The sequence below is a fragment of the Poecilia latipinna genome, unplaced genomic scaffold (assembly GCF_001443285.1).
Source record: "Poecilia latipinna isolate Pla-1442-1.1 unplaced genomic scaffold, P_latipinna-1.0 Scaffold2008, whole genome shotgun sequence".
Lineage (NCBI taxonomy): Eukaryota > Metazoa > Chordata > Actinopteri > Cyprinodontiformes > Poeciliidae > Poecilia > Poecilia latipinna.
Window position 1 is genome coordinate 857 of NW_015114624.1, and position 19,663 is coordinate 20,519.

At 40.6% G+C, this 19,663-nt stretch overlaps 1 protein-coding gene across 2 annotated transcripts; it reads left to right on the forward strand.

The window, feature by feature from the left end:
* Positions 1–867: 867 nt before the first annotated feature.
* Positions 868–19,273, forward strand: nyap2b (neuronal tyrosine-phosphorylated phosphoinositide-3-kinase adaptor 2b). Of its 2 annotated transcripts, none has more exons than XM_015016340.1 (7): positions 868–1,816; positions 4,310–4,511; positions 8,053–8,384; positions 11,313–12,389; positions 14,501–15,679; positions 15,806–15,909; positions 17,216–19,273. In XM_015016340.1, exons 2-7 carry the CDS (start codon positions 4,333–4,335, stop codon positions 17,501–17,503), a joined length of 3,159 nt encoding a protein of 1,052 aa, XP_014871826.1. In that variant the 5' UTR covers positions 868–1,816; positions 4,310–4,332; the 3' UTR covers positions 17,504–19,273. The 2 variants fall into 2 exon arrangements, with proteins under 2 accessions (XP_014871826.1, XP_014871827.1); XM_015016341.1 differs by having other exon boundaries at positions 11,316–12,389.
* The last annotated feature ends 390 nt before the right edge of the window (positions 19,274–19,663 follow it).

Genomic DNA, 19,663 nt, shown 5'->3' on the forward strand with positions numbered 1-19,663 from the left:
GGCTCAAACCAATGTTGAAGGGACACCCAGGAGTTGTTCAAAGGGTGGAGTGGTGGTGGTGGAGGGTGCATGATATGAGTCAAGAGAAATGGAGGGAAGGGTTGATAAAAAAAAAAACAACAGATCTTTACTTCCTAATCCTTTTGTGTCCGTGGTGTTAATCCATTCAGACAAACCAAGTCCCCTCCAACCACCCACCCATGTTCAAAGCATCCCCTTAACCCCCCGCCCCTCCTTCCTCTCCAGCTTTTTCATCAGCTTTTGCATCCCATACCCCTCTCTCCCAGCACACAGACAACCAACAGCTATGTGGTTGTCTGTCCCACAGACAGTTGTGCAGTGACATTCCACTGACAAAAACAGCAACTCAGCTTCAAATCTATGTTTATATTTGATCTTTTTTTTTTTTTTTTTTACCTATGGAGCCCCAGGGAACACATTTGGAATTGGTCTGCTTGCTTTTACATGTTTGCGAATTCAATTACTAATCTTGCACCAGCCTTTTCATTTGTGCATGGAGGAAATTACAAAGTGCTTCTGTTTTGCTCTGAGTACTCTCCTTATTCCTCATTGTTTTAACCACAACCCGAGACGGCACGAGAGAGCAACACGGTGCATTCACAGCCAGTGTTTTCATGTCATGGTCTTGTTTACGAGCTGCAGGAGAGGAGCAGGAGGAGGAGGAGGAGGCATCAGGGAGGGTAATCGCAGTGGTTGCCAGGGGAAGAGGAGGTTGCATCTAATGAGGTCACACCCTGGCAACCCTTTGACTCCTCCCACCTACCCCTCCTATTCTCCTGTCTTTGCATTTGTCCCACCGTGCCCACCCTGTCAACTCCCCGCCTTCTTCCACCCCCTGACAGGGAGAACTCTCCGTGGTGCTGACAACAGAACAACACATTCAGGCTCAAGCTTCCTCTCAGCTGCAAAGGGAAAGGCAAAGCGAGACACAAGAAACAAAAACTTGCAGAGAGAGGCTTGTGTATTAGTGTGACAGAAATATTAGTTCAAAGGGACTCAGCAAAAAAAAAAAAAAAGAGCTGTGGAAGAAAGAGATGGACACAGAGCAAGAGAGAGAGGCTGACGTATTAGAGTAAGGTGGCTACAGTAGGCAGTGGGCGTGTTCTTGTTTTGGTGTATAGCTGGGAAGCCCAGTGTCATCTGCTTAAGCACCGAGGTACTGAGCTGAACAGGACAGAGGAAATCGGCAGGGAATGCAAGAACCCTTGGTCTACCTCATCCACCAGAGCGCCGCGGATGTGGATCCCCTTTTTTAAATTACTGTCGCGAGACTTTGATCGAATAGAACGTGCAAAGAAGAAACTCTCCGAGAAAGAAGAGCCTTGAACTGGACTTTAAAGCCAAGTTGGCTATGCAGCTGTGAGAGGACTTTGGCTTGAGAAGATGTGAGGTGCATTTTTGCAATGCACGCAGTGGCAGTTGTGTGCTGCTTTTTTAGCGCACGCACATGTGCGTAGAAGTGAAGCTCTCACAGCTGGCTTGGAGTCTGGCAGCATCTGGATTGGAGGTGCACGATACTTGGCCCAGGAGAAGGGAGCACTGGGCAGGGCACCTGATGGCCCAGCTCCCTTCTAGTTCCATCTTCATCCTGGGTCACTGGGACTCTTTCAAGTGGGACACAATCTGTTGGGGGAAAAAAAAATAAGTAAACAAACGATGGACGGAGGTCTATGTGGATTTAAGTGGACGAGTGCATGGACCGTTCTGCATAGGTCAGAGTTCATTGTTGCACCGTGGACTCAGGGAGAGACAGAAGACACTTTGGTTTACACCACAGTAAAGACAAAGCCCTATTGTAAGTATGCATCGTAATGCTTTTTTTTTATAACAAAAAATATCACACAGGACATTAGGCAGATTAATAACCAGTCTACTTATTTCATGCATATACTCTTTAATTTGGCAGGAATTTCCACTTAGAAATTAGCCTGACACATGTGAAAGACTTGTCAGTTGTTGGCATTTTGAAAAGTAAAGCAACTAAAGGTTAGCTGAGGTTAACTGCAATCCACTGATGTATGTCTGTATGTGTGTATTCATGCACAAGCACCCATGCGTGAGGCCACCATAATGCTGGCCCTGAAATTTTTTTGACATTGTGTCTTTAGAATATCCACGGTGGCCCTCTCTGGTGACATGGTTGCCTGGAAACAGAAACGATGTGCCACCATAATTTACTTTTAAAGCAAAGTGCACCTCTGTCTCAACTGTCATTTAGGGCAACAATGAGCAGAGGAGGAACTGAAAGCAAGAGGAAATCTAAATGAGACAAAAGGAATTGAAATATCTAAAAACAAACCAAAAAAATAAATAAAAAACTGGTTGGAGAATTTATAGATTTTGCTGAAGTGATAGAATGTTACCATAATTTTAAATCACTAAGTTTTTTGAGAACAAGCCTTTGTAAAAGGCCAGTAAAAACACTGTGATAAACAAGCTGATTCCAGTGTGGGCTTCTTTTGCAGGCTTACAGGATTAAGCCGGTAGGCTTAATTCAGCTCAAACACTGTTTGAACAGTGCTTTCTCATCTCTGCACTTATGCTGGCATACCTCATTTCTTCCTTAAAACTCAGTTCAATTTTCCCATACCAAAGACTTATACGCACATGTCTGTATGTGCACTAGTGACTAAATCTTGCAATCAAAATACATCAAAATTGTTCGTCGCCGTGCTTCGGTGCCCTAGTGTGAACTCTCCTGTCTCTAACAGCAATCACTCCATATGTCTTTAAAAAGATGGGCTGAGGAGGTGTTGAGGATGCCAGAAGGGGTGTGGAGCCTACAGATAAACCCACTGACCTACCCTGCATGGCGAGGCATAGATAGACACGGGATGCAGAGATGCTAAGGATGACCAGACAATGGTTGCCCTCCCTGTTAGCTGCGCAGTCTCCATCTGGCTGCCCTCCAAGACCCCCCTCACTGCCCTAGCCTCCCTGCACACACAACATACATGCAGTTATCTCAAAGCCCCTTCCCCCCACCCCCCTCTCTCCATGCTCGCTCCCACTCAGTGCTTCTCTCGTACGTAAACAAGCAGAAGTCTTCGGCTGATCTGAAAACACTGACCTACATAAAAGCATGCACTGTCTTCTCCTCATCCTATTCTAGACTCTCTAAATTCAAGTTGAGAGCATTGCATATTTTATGTATAATTTTGCATGTTATTATTATTATTATTATTATTATTATTATTATTATTATTATTATATTTATTTATTTTTTATTTTTTGGAAAAATGCATCCAGCACATACATGCTCTGTACGTCTTATATGCTTCTGAGATTGAAGAGATGGAATGAGTTTTATTATAGTTTACTAGTGAACTGTAATTAGCTGCATAATTTTTTGTTGCAGAGTTGGGGGGCAACAGAGAAAGATTTGTGGATCAAAGCAAACAACAGCAAAATAAATAAATAAATGAAACATTATTTGTATGTGCAAAGCTGTGCTTTTGTTCAGTGAGACTGCTTTAATTTGTTTGTGTCAATCCTTTTTTTATCCCAGGAATGCTGTATCTCAATGCTCTCTTGGTTAAAACCAGTCATTTCACGCTGAAAAATGTGCAGATACAACTGAGAAAATGAGCCTGTTGTTAATCAACACTCAAACAGGAAGTTATGTCTAACTGCTGGTGTGTGAGAATGTTGAATGAAACATGATGCCACCCTCAAAAGATGAATTATACCACGGAAGATGCAAGACTCAGCAACATCGTACAGCTTCTCTTTGAAAAGAGCCACACATCATTACTCATAAATGTTAACAGATACTTTGATCAACTCAGTGTGTTAGATTTGTATGAGGCTTTTAGCTATTTTTTAATAATTGGCTTTCTTATAATCAGAAAATAAAAACTGTGCTTTGCACGAGATAATTACAAAAGTAGTAACTGTAAAAGTCCACTGTCACTACGGCTTCTAGTTAGAACCTTGTTCTGCAGAAAGCTAAACTTCAGACCCAAAAGTCTTTCGCACTCTTGAATTTGTTTTCTTCCAGGAATGTTCTGTATTAGCTCCAATCACCTTCTGAATGGATGAAAAATATTCCCACAACTTAATGCTTCCACTGCTGCTCTGTGCAGGGACTCTTCAAGAATTAACAGAGACTTCGGAAGGCAATTGCTTCCACTGATTTAAGGGTTATAAATACTTTTGTAAGACAATATAACTAATGGCACAATAGCATGCTTCCTGGAAAGATCCATGTTACTCTTTATTCTGAATATTCTGTGCACCGATTAGGTAAGTGATCATAACTAAGAGGTTTTTTTTTCCTTTCAATTAGAATGCAGTGCAAAGACTTGAAGAATGATGAGCTCCAAAGAGGAGGAAACTCTCAGCTTTTTCCAATATGTTGAGGAGAATGGGCTGAGAGCCTACAACAGCCTGTTGGCTCAGAACTTGGACCACACCAGGAATGAAAGAAACAGGACATTCCTGCAGGAAAAAAACGAGAAGAAAAGGAAACAGGAGGAAGCCATAAGGAGGTAGGAAGGCAACCAGCCACAAAACAACAAACAAAATCCATGAGCATAAGTGAATAAACAGAGATGTCAGAGGACACACAAACACTTGGTTTTACCTTCATCTCTGATTAGATGTATCACGCCTGCTACAACTCTGTGACATCACAGATGTGGTAGAGTTCCCTTTAGGTTAGAGAGAATTGGGACAAGTGGAAGAGGGTGCCTGTGAGGGTGGCAGGTTGTTTTATTTTGGGGTTAACAAGTGTGGACTGATGCACTCTATGAACCTATGGAGGATAATTAATTTCTCATTTAGACTTATTTAGGACTCGTCCTTGCAAAGAGGTCACTGATGCTCTATTAAAAAAACAAAAAAAAAAAAAAACAGCAAGAATGAGGAGAATCATCTGTGCAAGAAGAAGCTTTAGACTGTGAGGATACAAACGAGAAAGATGCAGGGGAACTATTTTTATTCTGTTTTCTGGTACAGAATACTTCTGTCTATGCTGAAAATGTGTTATGTTTAAGTATATTCAATTATATAATGTGTGGGAATAATTTTGTCTATCAGGGACAAGGCATTTTATTACATCTAAATGCTGTTTTCACACATTGATTACAAAGGTTTTCAACAGGAACACCAAAACCATCCCTAGATATGGCCAAAAGGTGATGCCACCATAAAGGTGTAGTGATGTCAGGTGAGATACTATCTCACCTGACATCAGTAACTTGAATTACCTACAATAGGTGAGACAGTATCTCACCTATTGTAGGTAATTCAATCAAAGCTGATTGTCAGCTTACACACAAACAAACACACATTTCCTAATTGTGAAGATAAATGACTTATAATAACATTCCAACATGTAAAACAACTTCTAGCTGGTTTAGTTGCTCTCATATTGTTCAATTGTGCTTGATTTTAAAAAGCGGTGAAAGGATAAAATACATGATCTACCGACAAAAAAAGCACTTTCACTTCTTTCCTACTGGTAATCGGATCATTTCCTAAGATAAACTGCTTCAGTTTGTGGCAGCAGTTATGAAAAACATGCTACCCAGTGTTAAAACGGAATAAATGTTTTTTTTTTTTTTATCAGTCTGTGAAAAACAAAGTATTTAAGCCCCTGTTCAAAGTTTTATCTCGTCATCCAGTCATTACTTTGGCGCAACCCTGGATGGTTGAATGTTAAGTGAGCAGATGTTCATCTGCATCTTTAGCCCTGTCACATTCCTGTCAAAGGTCGTGTAATTCTAAAGATCTCTTCCTCTTTTGTTGCCTGTTGTTCTTTGTGTGACTCTTTGTGGACAGCTCATTCCAGAGTGGCTACGTTTTATTACTTTCACAATCAAAGCTGATTTAGGGTTGCTAATGCTAATACTCCAAGCATTTTTGGAGGTCGTTAAAGTTGGAAATCCTTCTGTGTTCGCATCAAAACACCTCCCCCCCTCCCCCCGCCTCCCCATCTCTATCAGTAGTCTGATGTAATCCTGTGGAGCAACTTCAGGAATTAGACACAGGGGATGCCTGAGGAAACTGACATTTTCTTCCTTTTAGATTTTGCCAGAGCAAGAGCATTAATACCTTTCCACTTCAGGAGGAGCATCAAATTTTGCAATGTTTTTTTTTGTGTGACTCCTGCAAGTAGGTCAATGAGATGACCTATTTCTTACAGTAACTGAGAGAGAGTTTTAGAATTCATAGTGCATACTTGTTTCTGTGAGTGAATAAGCACATCCATGCTTGAACAACAGGTTAAAAGAAATGAGAGGGGAGCTGTTGAAGGGGAGGGGGGAAGGGAGAGCAAATGGCTTGTAAATTGTATTAGACTGAGTGTATTTAAGAGTGTGGTGAAGAAAAACTTGTTAGAGAATGATTAAGTGTGAGTTCAGTTACAGGGGATGTGTTCTGCCTGGTGACAGTTGGAGGAGCTGTAGTCCAATTGAATCAGCCTGTTGGATTTGAGCAAGGCGGGCCTTCCTGCTGACAGTTTCCTCACTAAGGGTCTCTTCTGTTGTTTTTTTTTTTTTCTTTTTTACCTTTTTGAACACAAAAGTCATTGCCATAGCCTCACAGAAATACTTATTAAAGGGTATTTAATCACCGTTTGTCCCTCCTAACCACAAACTCATAGAAGACCAAACGTATGTAAATGTTCCTACATTTGCATGGGAATGCAAATTTCAAACGTCTCCTTTCCCTCTTCTAAACCCTTTGGAGCATGTGTGCATCCACTTACAGGCACTCATTCTGTTTCTTTACTCAGTATCCTCCTTGCTCCTTAAACAGAGAAAATTATTTGTTTATTTTTATTTTTATTTTTTAACATTGCCACACAGAAAAGCAGAGTTGCCCAACAACAAGTCAACTTCATTTGGTCCAACTGCACCTGTGGTCTGTCCTCTAGCCAATCACTGGGCAAATATCCTAAAAATAACTCAGCCACCAGTACTTCAGTCACACCAAGCCACCTACACACATGCGACCCATGCACACTGAAGCTGCAATGAGATATTTGCAACATATGGGAAGCAGAAACAATTTTTTTTTTTTCAATGACAAGTGTGGCTACATCTAATAGGTGTAATCTTTCTGCTTGTTTTCCAATTACATTTTATCCCAAAACCTTAATCATGACTATAATAATGACATATAAATAAACAAACAAGGATACAAAATATGTTTTTGTGTTAAGATTTTGGATGCTTTGATTTCCCTATTTGACAGGCTTATCACAGTGACATTCTAAGGTTTGCTGCTGGCATCTTTTTCTTGAACCGCCTGCTTAGTTTTTAAGCAAAACTACCTTGACAATGAGATGCAGCCATGTGCAAGTGTTGCGTTGTGCACATGTACTTTGTTATTGTTGTGCCGGGGCAGCTGGTTTTGTGCCTGATGTGTATATGTGTCCTGTTGCTAGGCAAAGCAGAGTCTGAGCAATGAACCAAATCTATACAGCGCCTTCTGTTCAGCAGCTGGCCAAGAGGGAGTCACTGTCAGCAAAGGAGCATGCACATTCATGCTTTAAGCACATATGAATTCTGATATGTGTCACATTTGTAAACATGTACATATCAGTTTATGTTCTTTTCTTAGCTTTCAATATATGAAATATGAAAACAGTTCAAGCATGCACGTATAACACACACAAACACGCACACACTTTATCCAATTAGTGTTCCCCTTTTGCCCATCATTAAGGCTCCATTCAGGCCAATCATCCATTTATAGGCATTGATTGTTTACAGGCGGGGGAGTGGGGGTTGAGGCTTCCATTGTGTTTGTGTGACTAGTGTCAGTCATATCCAGGGTTAAGCTCAAATCAATACTGTGCCTTAACTCTGGTGACTTTTATGCTGTCAGTGAAACTCGCATTTGTCGATGACTTGACTTGATGCCCTTATCAAATGCACACAAACATATAAACAAAATTGTTTCTGAGTTTGTGTTATTTTTTTTCTCATATTTTATCAGAACTTGCATGTTTAATTCTCCATCTTTAAATTAGTTTTTTTTTTTTCTTTTATTCCTCCCCCCTCCCCTTTTTGCTGCTTTCAGAACTGGTGAGGATATAGCGACAGAAGGCAAGCACCTGCGCATGGGCTCAATAACCATGCCTGAGCCCCAGGAGCGAATGCCCTTGCCCCACCTGCACACTATCGCTTGCGGTCAGGGCTTCTCGGTCCGCTCCCAGTCCCTCCACTCTGTTGGTGGCGGTAACACAGGAGGAGGAGGAGGAGGAGGAGGAGGAGATGAGGAAGTGGGGAGTCCCACCTCTAGGAAGCAGCCACCACCTAAGCCTAGGAGAGACCCGGCTACCAAGCTGAGCATGTCGTCTGAAGCAGTGGACCACAGTGCCATGTCCACCTGCCGTGGGGAGAGATGTGACGGTGAGTGTTTGTGGCACTTTGCATCATATTGCTGCAGATATCTTTAGCTGTTCTCTCAGAGTCACATGACATCTAGTTGTTGACATGATACAAATTTATTTACATGAAATTACTTCCTTTGATTACTTACGGGTAATGACATCATAAACATGTCTTGATCAGTCTTATTTTATTTTATTTATTTATTTATTTATTCATTTATTTATTTATTTATTTTTTACTTACTTTTTGTTTGTTGGTCCCAATTAGTTAATTCCTTCTCCAATTTTTACCCTCACTTATTATCTATAAAGTGGCATTTCATCTCTTCTTGTTCTGTTACACACACCTGTAGTTAAGTAGTACTATGATTTCTTGACAGTCAACATCCTCTGTTCTTGTGTATTTTAGGACAAACACAATGCTTATCTCATATCCCAATAAATCAGAGCAAGTGAAGATAAAACTCATACTCTGACATAACAAATCTTTTGTCTTGTTTCCTGTTTTAGCAAGTGCCCATATACATCAAACTACATGTATTTGATAAGTGCAGTTTTCAGTAAACGAAGCAAAACAACCTATTACTAACCGATAATAAAGTAATATGTATAGTATTATGTGCATGCATCACCTCCTTGAAAACTGTTGCTATTACAAATGCCATTATATGCAGTGCAAAAAATGGCAAAATGCACAGAATAAAACCTCTGAAATCCTAGCAATCTAATTTATAGACTGGGGCTTATTATAGCAAGAGAAGCTTTGACTTCTTTTTCATTGGTGTCCTTTACCGCCAACGTGATGTTTAGGGAGTCACCCAGCCGGGCTCAGATTGGTGGGGATCTCTGTGTGCACACACAGATCTTCCTGGGCACCACGGCAACCATCCCACAGAAACAAGACCCCCTGCAGCCCAGCCAATAACAGCCGTGCTACGGAGCTTGGGCCAATAGGACTCCAGAGATGCTGAGGTCTGAGCTTTGTCAGCCAATCAGCGATAGAGTGTAGGGGTGTCCCTGGCTAAGGGGAGGCTGGCGTGCTCCATTGCTGGTGCTTTTTTGTGGAAAAGGGAGGAGCTTGTCAGAGTAAAATTCATTCAGGAGGAGCGACTGACCTAGATTTGTTTTTCCCTGGAGAAGAGGGAGGGGGAGGTGCTGCGGGTAAACACATCCATTACAGGGGGAGGGGGAGAAGGGGAAGTAAGAGACAGAGAAAAAGAAAAAAAAAACAGGCAAAAAAGGATATTTGAATGGCTGATTTCGGCATCAGCGCTGATACAAAGCTCAGCATTTAACAAGAAAACCTCGTTGTGTGGTAATGCATTTTATTGTGACAGAGAGAAAACATATTTAAGCAGTATCGCATGCACACATTCAGATTCTAGCAAATATTGACACAAAGAAATATGAGGCATTCTCAATAACATGGCTACTACACTGGTCCAGTTGCAGCATCTTCAATTTTTTGTCAGTGGTGATAAGGATAAAAAAAACATATGTATCCAAAAAATGAGCAAAGTTTGATATCAGCACTATCTAAACATACAAAATGAGTTGCAAATGACTACAGAAAAACAACATATGCTTACATGACATGATATTATTTGTTGCAACAGTAAAACTGAAAAATTAACATGCAACAGGGACACAAAGTAAGTATACTGTTAAACTTCAGCTAGAAATACTTTCAAAGACAAGTTAGCACATATGGCATAATTGTTTTCATGAGGTTTTCCATCAATTAATGTGCAGGGATGTGCAGTGTGCATGCACCGGTTTGCATGTTCTGCAGTCACTGATGGTGGTGAGTCATACAGTAATGGGAAATATGCATGTCTGGGGCCATCTGGTATCTGAATTATTAAAGGTCTAAAATCTGCAGTTTGGAAATTTCAGCTATGGTTCATTTCTTCACTAAGCCCATCTCTCACTTCCCATCCTAGGGAAAGGCACTTCTATCCAAACATTTCATCGACTGACCTAGAAATAAACTGTGACACAGAGCAGTGAATGAGGCTTTAGCGCTGCGCTGCTTTTATACAGTAGTATCTAGGAAATACTAGCACTGTACCAAAGCCACTCTGCACCACATCTGAAGAGATTCACACTGCAATAGCACGTCACCACTATCAAAAAGAAGCTCCACAGAGTGTGTGACCCAAATACAATATTCTCATATTGCTTCCCTGCTATGTATCTGACCTAGAAACAGGCATATGCATCAACTGGTCCCACAACTCACATGCAAGGTATTGCTCACAGTGATACACAGTGACCTACGGCTGACCCATAAAAATTCAGAAAGGTTTCCTATCAACGCTAGTGTTTTTAATTCAATGTTTTTTCACACAAAAGGATTGACTTACTACAATTTGCCAATGCTGTTTTATTTGCAACTGTAGAGATTTTTTTCTTATATATTGATATTCTACTTCCTGTTCCTTTTTGTCTCATTAACCTGTCTTGCATATTTCTTACACAAAATGTGTTGTATTGATATAAAGGATTAGATGACCTTGTTCTGTTTAATACACTTTACCTCAAGGTATACAGATGCTTGCAAAAAGCCTTTGAAGCTTTCAAAACTTTCTGATGAATCCACACAACGTACCGAATAGTTGTGTAATAGTAGGACTATTTTGTCTGCTTTTTATTAGTTTTCACAAATAAACAGTAAAAATACCCACTTACTCTGGAATCCACTGCAATCAATTGCCTTTAGAAGTCACTAAATTAGAAAGTAGAGTTTATCTTGAGTAATTTACGTTCAGTATAAATGCTGTTCTGTGACCAAACAGCATTATGAATTATAATAGTGAACTGATCACTGTTTAATCAATTCTGAAAATCGTAATGCAATATAACTGAAGACAAATTAATGAAATGGGAAAAAAAAGAAAATTCTGATTTTGTTTATTTGATCAATTTTCTCTCCTTTGTGTTTTAGCAGTACAAGGATGCAATGAGGACTGCAGACGGGTGCCACCTCCAAAACCCAAGAGGAACCCCAACACACAACTTAGCGTTTCCTTTGATGAGTCCTACATTAGGAGTCACGGAAGCAGTGGTGTGTGCCCGTCCAAGCACCTCCACCACACAACGTCCCCATGCGAACGCAACCCCTCACCTCCACAGAGTGACGAGAGTCCCACAGACGACTGTGAGGATGAGCCTGTCTACATAGAAATGGGGGGGATTGACATCGGGCCACGAGAACCATTGAAGATTGAGGATGAAGAGCCGGGAGAGTCTGTGTACGAGGAAATGAAGTATCCAGCCCTGGATGATATGGAGTACCGCACTGATCCTGTTGGATGTCGTTCTGCCTGCCCCACCCCAGCACCCTATGATCCTGAGCCTCTCAGTCGCTGCTCCACCCCTCGAAACATCCCCCTCTGTGACATTCCTGCACCCTTTCCTAATTTACTCACTCACCGACCGCCGCTGCTGGTGTTTCCACCGGCACCAGCCCAGTGCTCGCCAAACTCAGATGAGTCTCCCCTCACACCTTTAGATGTAGCCAAGTTGCCAATGCTGGAGAACCAGCCCTATAGCAAGTCCCCGACCTCTTCAAATGAACCTCCTCCTTCTGCTCACATCCGCAGGGAGCTCACTGCTACCCCAACACTTACAGTCTCTGGCCGCTCCTCTGCACCTCCGCTCCCCTGTGCGCTTTACAAATCCTCCTCCTCATCATCCTATCAGCGTAGCCATTCTGCCTGCCCATCACCAGTCAGCATGGGCCGCTGTCTCACCCCTCTGAGCCTAATGCGTACACCTCCATTTGATGCTCCAATGCCTTTTCCTGGGGGTCTCCCTCGGAGTGCATCTGCAACCCCTCACGGCAAAGGTTCCCCTCCTCAAGAAGGTGTTGGACGACTCCACGGCTCTATGCAGAATGTGTCAACAGGTCGTTCGCGGACACCCACCAGTCCACTTGATGAACTAACAAACCTGTTCACCACAGGCAGGAACATGCTGAAGAAAAATGCCAGTGGAAGAAAATCTAAAGAGCCTGGAGAGAGTAAGCTATGTCTTGGATATGCTTTTACATCGTAGATTAATGTTGTTGTAAAACCAGGAATAGAAAAAGAAAAAACAGTATTCTAAATTTAGATAGCTTTTAGGTGTGGAAAAGAAAGCATTTTCACTTAGAGCTGAAAGTCAAGGGACATCTTCAATAGGCATAAACCAATCAGTCAGCTGAATAAACTACAATGCAAAACAAATTCAGGGAATATTGATATTCTCTGATTTATAAACAGCCCATACTGCTCTCTTCTGTCTTTAAATTAATGCTGTTTTTGGGATAAAATTTAAACCATGCCAATTTAAGATGCTGTGTAAAGTGTGCATCTCTTTTTACAGCATGGTGGCAAAAGTTGCAAAATTTCCCTTTGTTTAATCTAGGCACACAAAGCCAAGTCAGATACAGATCGTATGATTTAATCTGAGGAGATTAGAGACTAAAGCGGACAGCGGGTCTCTCAAACCAACTCATGGCATTAGGCCATCATGCAGGATTACTTTTAAATATGTAAACATCAGATTTAAATACCGATATTCATGCCACATTCACTCAAGATGCTGCCAAAATCAGTTCATCTGCAGAGGAAAGCAGAATCTGCTCAAAGACAGGTAGATATTTTTCACTCTATAAAAGGTATTAAAACTGAGTTAAGTTATAGTTTATGTTAGTCAGCAGCATTATAAGTTTACTGATAATGGTTTATTATCTGTAAACCACTGTGTTGTTCCTGAACATAATGAAATCTAACATGTTGAAAATTACTATTTTAAGATTTACATGTGCCCATATATATGAACCTCATATTAGGCAAGAGGAAGTCTCATAAATGCATAAATCATATTAAGATTTATACTGAATTATTTTTAACTTGATAAGGTTAAGATTACCTGCAGATAAACATAAATGTGAGATGAATCTTCAGAGTTTAATTCTTCCATTGAGTGTTCTATAAAATAGTAATTAAGTAATTAAAGAAAAATCTATATGTTTTAAATCTACACATGTTTATGGTTTCACTACCCCCTCTCCCCTCCTCCCTTAAATCATAAATTGTGGTGAAATTGGACAGATTCTACACATCCATCCTCAGTCAGTTTTCTTAGCAACTACAACATAGCAACAGAGGAAGGAGGGGAAAAAATCCCTGTTTCTTATTTGCAGATTTCCTTCCCGTGGGTAATGCAGCCAATCACAGCTCAGGGCATGGTGGTGTACAAATGAGTGTTGAGCAGCTGACAGGGGCGGTGATGCCTCACAACTCAAATGTGTTTTGTCCAATCAGCACATACCTTTCTCATGGTTAAGCCAATCGGGCTGCTGGTGCAGCAGACGTGCAGCGGGACAGAGTGGAAACAAAGTACATTGGGTTACTTATACTTTTAATTGTAATATAATTGGCTTGACTTAAGATTTTCTTGTCAGAAATCTAATGCACATTTGCTTTATTTAGGATTTTGTTATGTTTATTTAATTACAACAATTACATTCTTTTAAGAGATTGTTAAAAATCATGTATTTTAATCAGGTGCATAGAAGTCCTTGTTTCTTTAATACATAGGAATAGGAAGCAGTGTTGTTTTTTTATCATTTGTTTCTCTCTTTGAATTTTTTCTGGACATAATGGTTCTCAAAGAACTGGCCTTTATTTTACATTTGCATTATCTAGCAATAGAGACAATATTCTGACCCATTCACCAATTGGTTAATCTTCCCTTTCATATTATATGCCCCCACAAGTAAACACTCACACATGCATCTATACTTTTTAAATTGGCTTGTGTAACTCATGGGAGCATAACAGGCATACAGATACAAATCTTACTTTATTTTCATGGTTAATGGAATCAATCTGTAGTTTATTAGAAAAGCATAGCTAAGATCTATGCTGTATTTGCTCTCAGAAACTGTGAACACTGAAGCAAAGTATTGGGTGCCACCTAGTGGTTATTAACGGATATTGCAATACAAACCTATTTTCTCAATTGTTAATTGACAGTATGTTAACAGAGGTTTCAAACTAAGAATTATAACCATAATATATTATAATATTTAAAATATTGGTAAATATAAAAATAATAAAGTAGTTTATTTGTGCTCTTCTGCAGCTGAGTCAAAGGTCAAGTCTCACAGTGATTCCAAGCGTGAAGGTAAGGAACGCCACAGCAAGGATTCCAAACGTGAGTCCAAAGAGCGCCACAGCAAGGAGTCTTCTCATCGAAGAGAACGAGACAAAGACAAAGACAAAGATAAAGACAAAGACAAAGATAGGGGCGGCAGCAATACAGAACCTCCAATTCACAGACAGAACAGTCGAGATCGCACCTCCAGCAGTACAGATGTGCCCCTTGTCCGCAGGGATAGCAAGGATCAAGCCTCCAGTGGTCTAGAGCCCATCTCTGGGAGACGGGACTCCAAAGACAAAAGCTGCAGCTCCTCAGACGCCATACCTTTAATAAGAAAAGACTCCAAAGAAAGATGCATTAGCAACGGTGAACTAATTCCAAGGAAAGATGGCAAAGATCGGGGTGGAGGACATGCCACAGAGTCTTCACAAAGACAGGAAAGCAAAGATAGAGACAAACTAATAGATCAGCAACACGAGCCCTTATCAAAACAAGAGAGCAAGGAAAGGGCAAGAAATGGTTTGGACTCAAAGCAAGATAGCAGAGACCGAGTAGGTGAGCTTCCGCCTCGTCAAGAAAGTAAAGACAGAACTAGAAATGGGCCAGAATTTAGGAACGATTGCAAAGACAATCGTTCTGATTTGTTACTTCATCAAGAGAGTGTAGACAGAGAAAGAAGTAGCACTGAACATAAATATGAGGGACGAATAGACCAGCCACCTGAAGTGCTGTTGAGACAAGAGACATCACGGAGCAACAAGGTTGATTTTAAGTATGAAGGCAGAGATCGGAATTGCCACAACGGAGGGGATCTTCCTCCCCCTCTTTTACCAAGGCAGGAAAGTAAAGACCTGAGTAGGACAGGCCTTGAAGTGAGACGGGACAGCAAAGACAGAAGTCTTAATGGCTCAGAGCAGCACCTTTATGATTTCAAATGCAGCAAGAGTCCTCCTGTAACGGAGTACAGGTGTGATAAAGAGCGTGGACACAGGTCAGACGGTACGCCGAGGCGTGACAACAGAGCTAATCACAATATGGACCAGTCAAAAGCACAAGAGAGAAATGGCAGCACAATTTCAGGGCAACATTCATCCACTACTACACCCACTCACCATGGGAAATCATCCAGTAGCCCACCTTTGTCTGCAGGAACTGGAAACGGTGAGAGCTCTTCCATCTCAATTCCAAGAAAATTAAATTGTGCTCTGGTTAAATAATATTTCTTGAAGGATAATGCACTGAATCTGTTCCCTGACATACAGCTTTGCATTTTTTTTTCTTTTTTAGATTTGAAAACTCCATCCAAGTATAGTCGCTCCCCTTCAATGCCCAATAACCCTTCCCCACTTGGAACGCCACAAAGGAGAGCTGCAGAGACCCATCAAAGTCAGGTATGCACTTGCATTATTTTTTCTTTGTTATTTTTTAACTTTGGAAAACAGGCTCTCTGCTTACAGATGAATCCTTGTTTGAAGAGTGTAGATAGTTTTTATTTTTCATTGCATCATCATCGTTTAATTTTATATGTTCCCAGTCCTCCTTGGTAGTTCGATATCAAAGCTCTCAAAAACATAATTGACTCTATCACATGTAAAATAGATAGCAACACCACTGCCAAAAGAAACATTGCCATATGAAGGAGACCAAGTATTAAAAAAAAAAAAACTGTCTAAAGTGTTTTCCAATTTTTCATAATTGCTTTGATGCAGTTGTCAACTCAGACTCCACATTTTCAAAACAGTTTACACACACGCTTAAATAGCAGCACTCATCGCCAAAGTCACAGATTTTGTTTGCAAACGGCACTAAACAGGCCAAGGCTTTAAAAATATGGAACAAAAGCAAATACTTCCTTCAAAACAGCACAGCTGTATGAACTCTTCCTAACAATCAATACAAAATTGGCAAGAAAATGCAGCACATTCTCGTCAATGTAGCCCAGAGGGTTGACAGCTGCCTCCCTCAAACTACATTACTACATTATTGCTGTTATTTCTGTAAACGTTTTTGCTTTTGCTAAACTCTAAGTTTTATTCATCTATTAAACTGGTGTTTTGGGGATTTACTTGCTTTTTCTTAGGCATAGCACCACATAGTACGATGCTGCAGCTGCCTTGTCATTTGAAGTGCTAAAAGTATGAGCTGCTCTCTGCTGTGACCACAGTTCATTTAGCCTGCTATAAAAAATAAAAAAAAAACTCTCAGACAACATTGTGGCAGTGAAGCATCTTTAGATCCAGCCCATGAGAATCCCAACTTTAAATAATCATGGTTATACTTTCTTCTTTTATTTTGCTTGGCTCAAACTCTAACTTCTTACCTTCGATACTAAATCTTCAATCAATCAATCTTGTCTCTGGTTATATTTTTGTCAAAGGCCTGGTGAAAATATCTGAATGTACACGGTTACCTTTACTGATTTGTTTATTTTGTCATGTCACATTCCCCTGAAGAGCTCTGGTACCATCCAGGGGGAGCATAGCCGCATTTTGAAAAGCCCATTACATTGCTTTCATCCAAGTACCAGTTGTTATCTTTCTACACAGGCTGTGTCAAATTGTCCTTCTCGAAAAGAATTGGATTCATACAATTCTGTGTAACTGAATATGAGTTGCGCCTGTTGGTAAAGTGCCATCAGGTGACATTTGCTGCACTTTGACACTATGTAACCGAGTTGAAATTCGTTCTGTCACTTAGATGCTGCAGATGCCATGGATCTGTGGAGACACCACTATGTTAGAGCAGATAGAAAGAAAACGGAACCTCTGTGCGGAGATCCTCTCCAGACAGCATCCGCACTTGCAGAGATATCTGGAAAGGCCTCCACCTCCTGACAAGAACGAGGACAGGCACCTGGAGCGAAGTCAGTGCAAGCAGGAAAGCGTATCTGTCCTCGCCGGCTGTGGGAAAAGCAGTGGAACCAAGAAGATCCGACCTCCCCCGTACCCAACACAGACAACTGTATTCTGGGACACGGCCATCTGACATTAAAAAAAAAAACAACAAAACAACAACTTTATCCTCTGTACCACATAACCCCCACATACTCACTTCTTCTCCCTGTTTGGTGGTACCGGGGCTCCCCTTGCGACAATGCTTCAGGGTGATCACAAAGAGCACTGGGAGGGGGGGAGGGGGGTGATACTTGCTGATGTCAGGACCATAGTGGTTACCACTGCAATATTTCTGCTTGTTCAGGTTGTCACATTTTCTTATCATCACTGGTGATATTTGCTATTTTTCTATTTCCTGTGACTGAACTCTTGTATATTGATAAGTAGAGTAGATATCCAATAATGAATAGATATTTTCTAAATAAGATGATGGGGAACAAAAAGCATCTAAAATTATTATTAAATTAGATTTCAATGCAATCTAATATTTGTTTCAATGTAAACTTTTTTGTTTAGTTTATTTTACATAAAAAAAACATAATCTATCAGTACTTTTACTGTAGTAGCATCATTTTTGTATGCCCAACTTTTTTCTTTGTGTACGTGCGCAAAAGCACTTAAATGAATGAACCGTTCAATTCTATCTATACTCTTCACATTTTCACTGTTGTACTGTAAGTCAAAGAGTGAAAGTTAACTTGCTTTAGACGCCAGCGGGCTCTCAAAGCCTTTACAACTATGTTCTAGAATGTACAACAGTAGGTCCTAGAACAGATTCAATTTCACTTTTGTGAATCACGGTTACAAGCTGTGTGCTCACAAACTGAAAGCCTTTCTGAAGTGGTTGAGTCATGTTGGTTGGCTTGTTGTAACAGACAGAGAAGTGTTATGAAGTAATCTTTAAAAAAAAAAAGAAAAAGAAAAGAAAAAAGCTATGAGGTGGAGTTTGATAGGTAGTAAATTAGAACATACATTTTTTTTTTTTAAGTCTCATTACGATGACCAACCAAAGCCTGTTGACATGTCGAATCTGCAGTGCCGGTTTTAAATAAGGGCAATATGGGGAATTGTCCTGAGTTGTATTAGAAAAGAGAGTGCATGACAACCAGATAAACAAGAATAACGCTTGATGTGCCATTCTCAAGTTTTCTATTGCTTTTATGCAGTTAAGCATGAGTCCTCTGCTTGAGGATAAGAATGGGGAGTCACGCTTATCTGTTTGTGTGAGACTGTCTTCAATTTTTCAAAACCCCAAAATCTCAGATAATGTTCCGTATTTAAACTTGTTGGGTTGCCGTAGCATGATAATCTCGCTTAGGGCACCGTTAGTATAAAAAAAAAAAAAAAAAAATTGCCACAGCATATTGGTGGGGTTGCACTCAGACGGTTGGGTATTTGTAAAACAGTTCTTGGCAGGAGCCGGTGAGTAATGTCACCCTTGTAATGCCATGCACAATGTGACCACCATAATAGTGTAAATACTTGATACCAACAGCTAGCCCGTACAATCAAGACCTAAGCTTTTAGTGAGTTTCCTAATTTTACAGCAGATTATTATAGCCATATGCACTTGAAGAAATCTTTCAATGTTATGCTTATATATTTTTTGGTAAAAGTTAAGAGTGATGAGTTGTACCATGTATGTTTTAATTTATTGGCTGGAAAGTAAAGCCTCAGGAGTCTGGCTGTGTTCGACATGCAGTCATCTATATTTGGTTGTCACTGACAATGTTCCCAGTCCAGAATTTGTTGGCAACCACTTTAGAAATATCAGATTGTTTAAGGACCTATCACATTGCAGTCAAAAAGACAAGGCATTGCACAATGGCCTTTAAAACATTTGGGCTTTTTTTTTTTTTGGTGGGGGGAGGGGGGAAGAAAGAAAAGAAACAGCACTAATATTAATTTTTCTAATACACAGAATCAGGCTGGTTACCTATATGTCTTTCCCTCCCTGTTTCCACCCTCTACCTCAATCCCTGTTTTATATCTCAATTGGTATTCCTTTTGTACATTAAATATAATGTCAACATTACCAAAAGCACCATTAATTTGACAAATGAGCCAGTCCTGAGTGTATAAGTGCAGCAGCCCTCTCTCCAGTGAGGATTAAAGAAAAACAATACCTTGTGTTGTTACTGTACGTGTGCAAGAGAAAAGACTGTGTGCGTGTGTGTGTGTGTGTGGGGGGGGGGGGGGGGGGGGCTGGGGCGGTGGGGGAAGCCCACGTGATTTGTGGGTTGAAATTTTA

What these genes read in the sequence shown, in the direction of transcription:
- nyap2b (XM_015016340.1), top strand. Translation starts at nt 4,333, where the DNA reads ATGATGAGCTCCAAAGAGGAGGAAACTCTCAGCTTTTTCCAATATGTT. An exon ending in CAGGAGGAAGCCATAAGGAG is followed by an intron (nt 4,512 to 8,052) that starts GTAGGAAGGCAA and finishes TGCTGCTTTCAG; the next exon opens with AACTGGTGAGGATATAGCGA. An exon ending in CCGTGGGGAGAGATGTGACG is followed by an intron (nt 8,385 to 11,312) that starts GTGAGTGTTTGT and finishes TTTGTGTTTTAG; the next exon opens with CAGTACAAGGATGCAATGAG.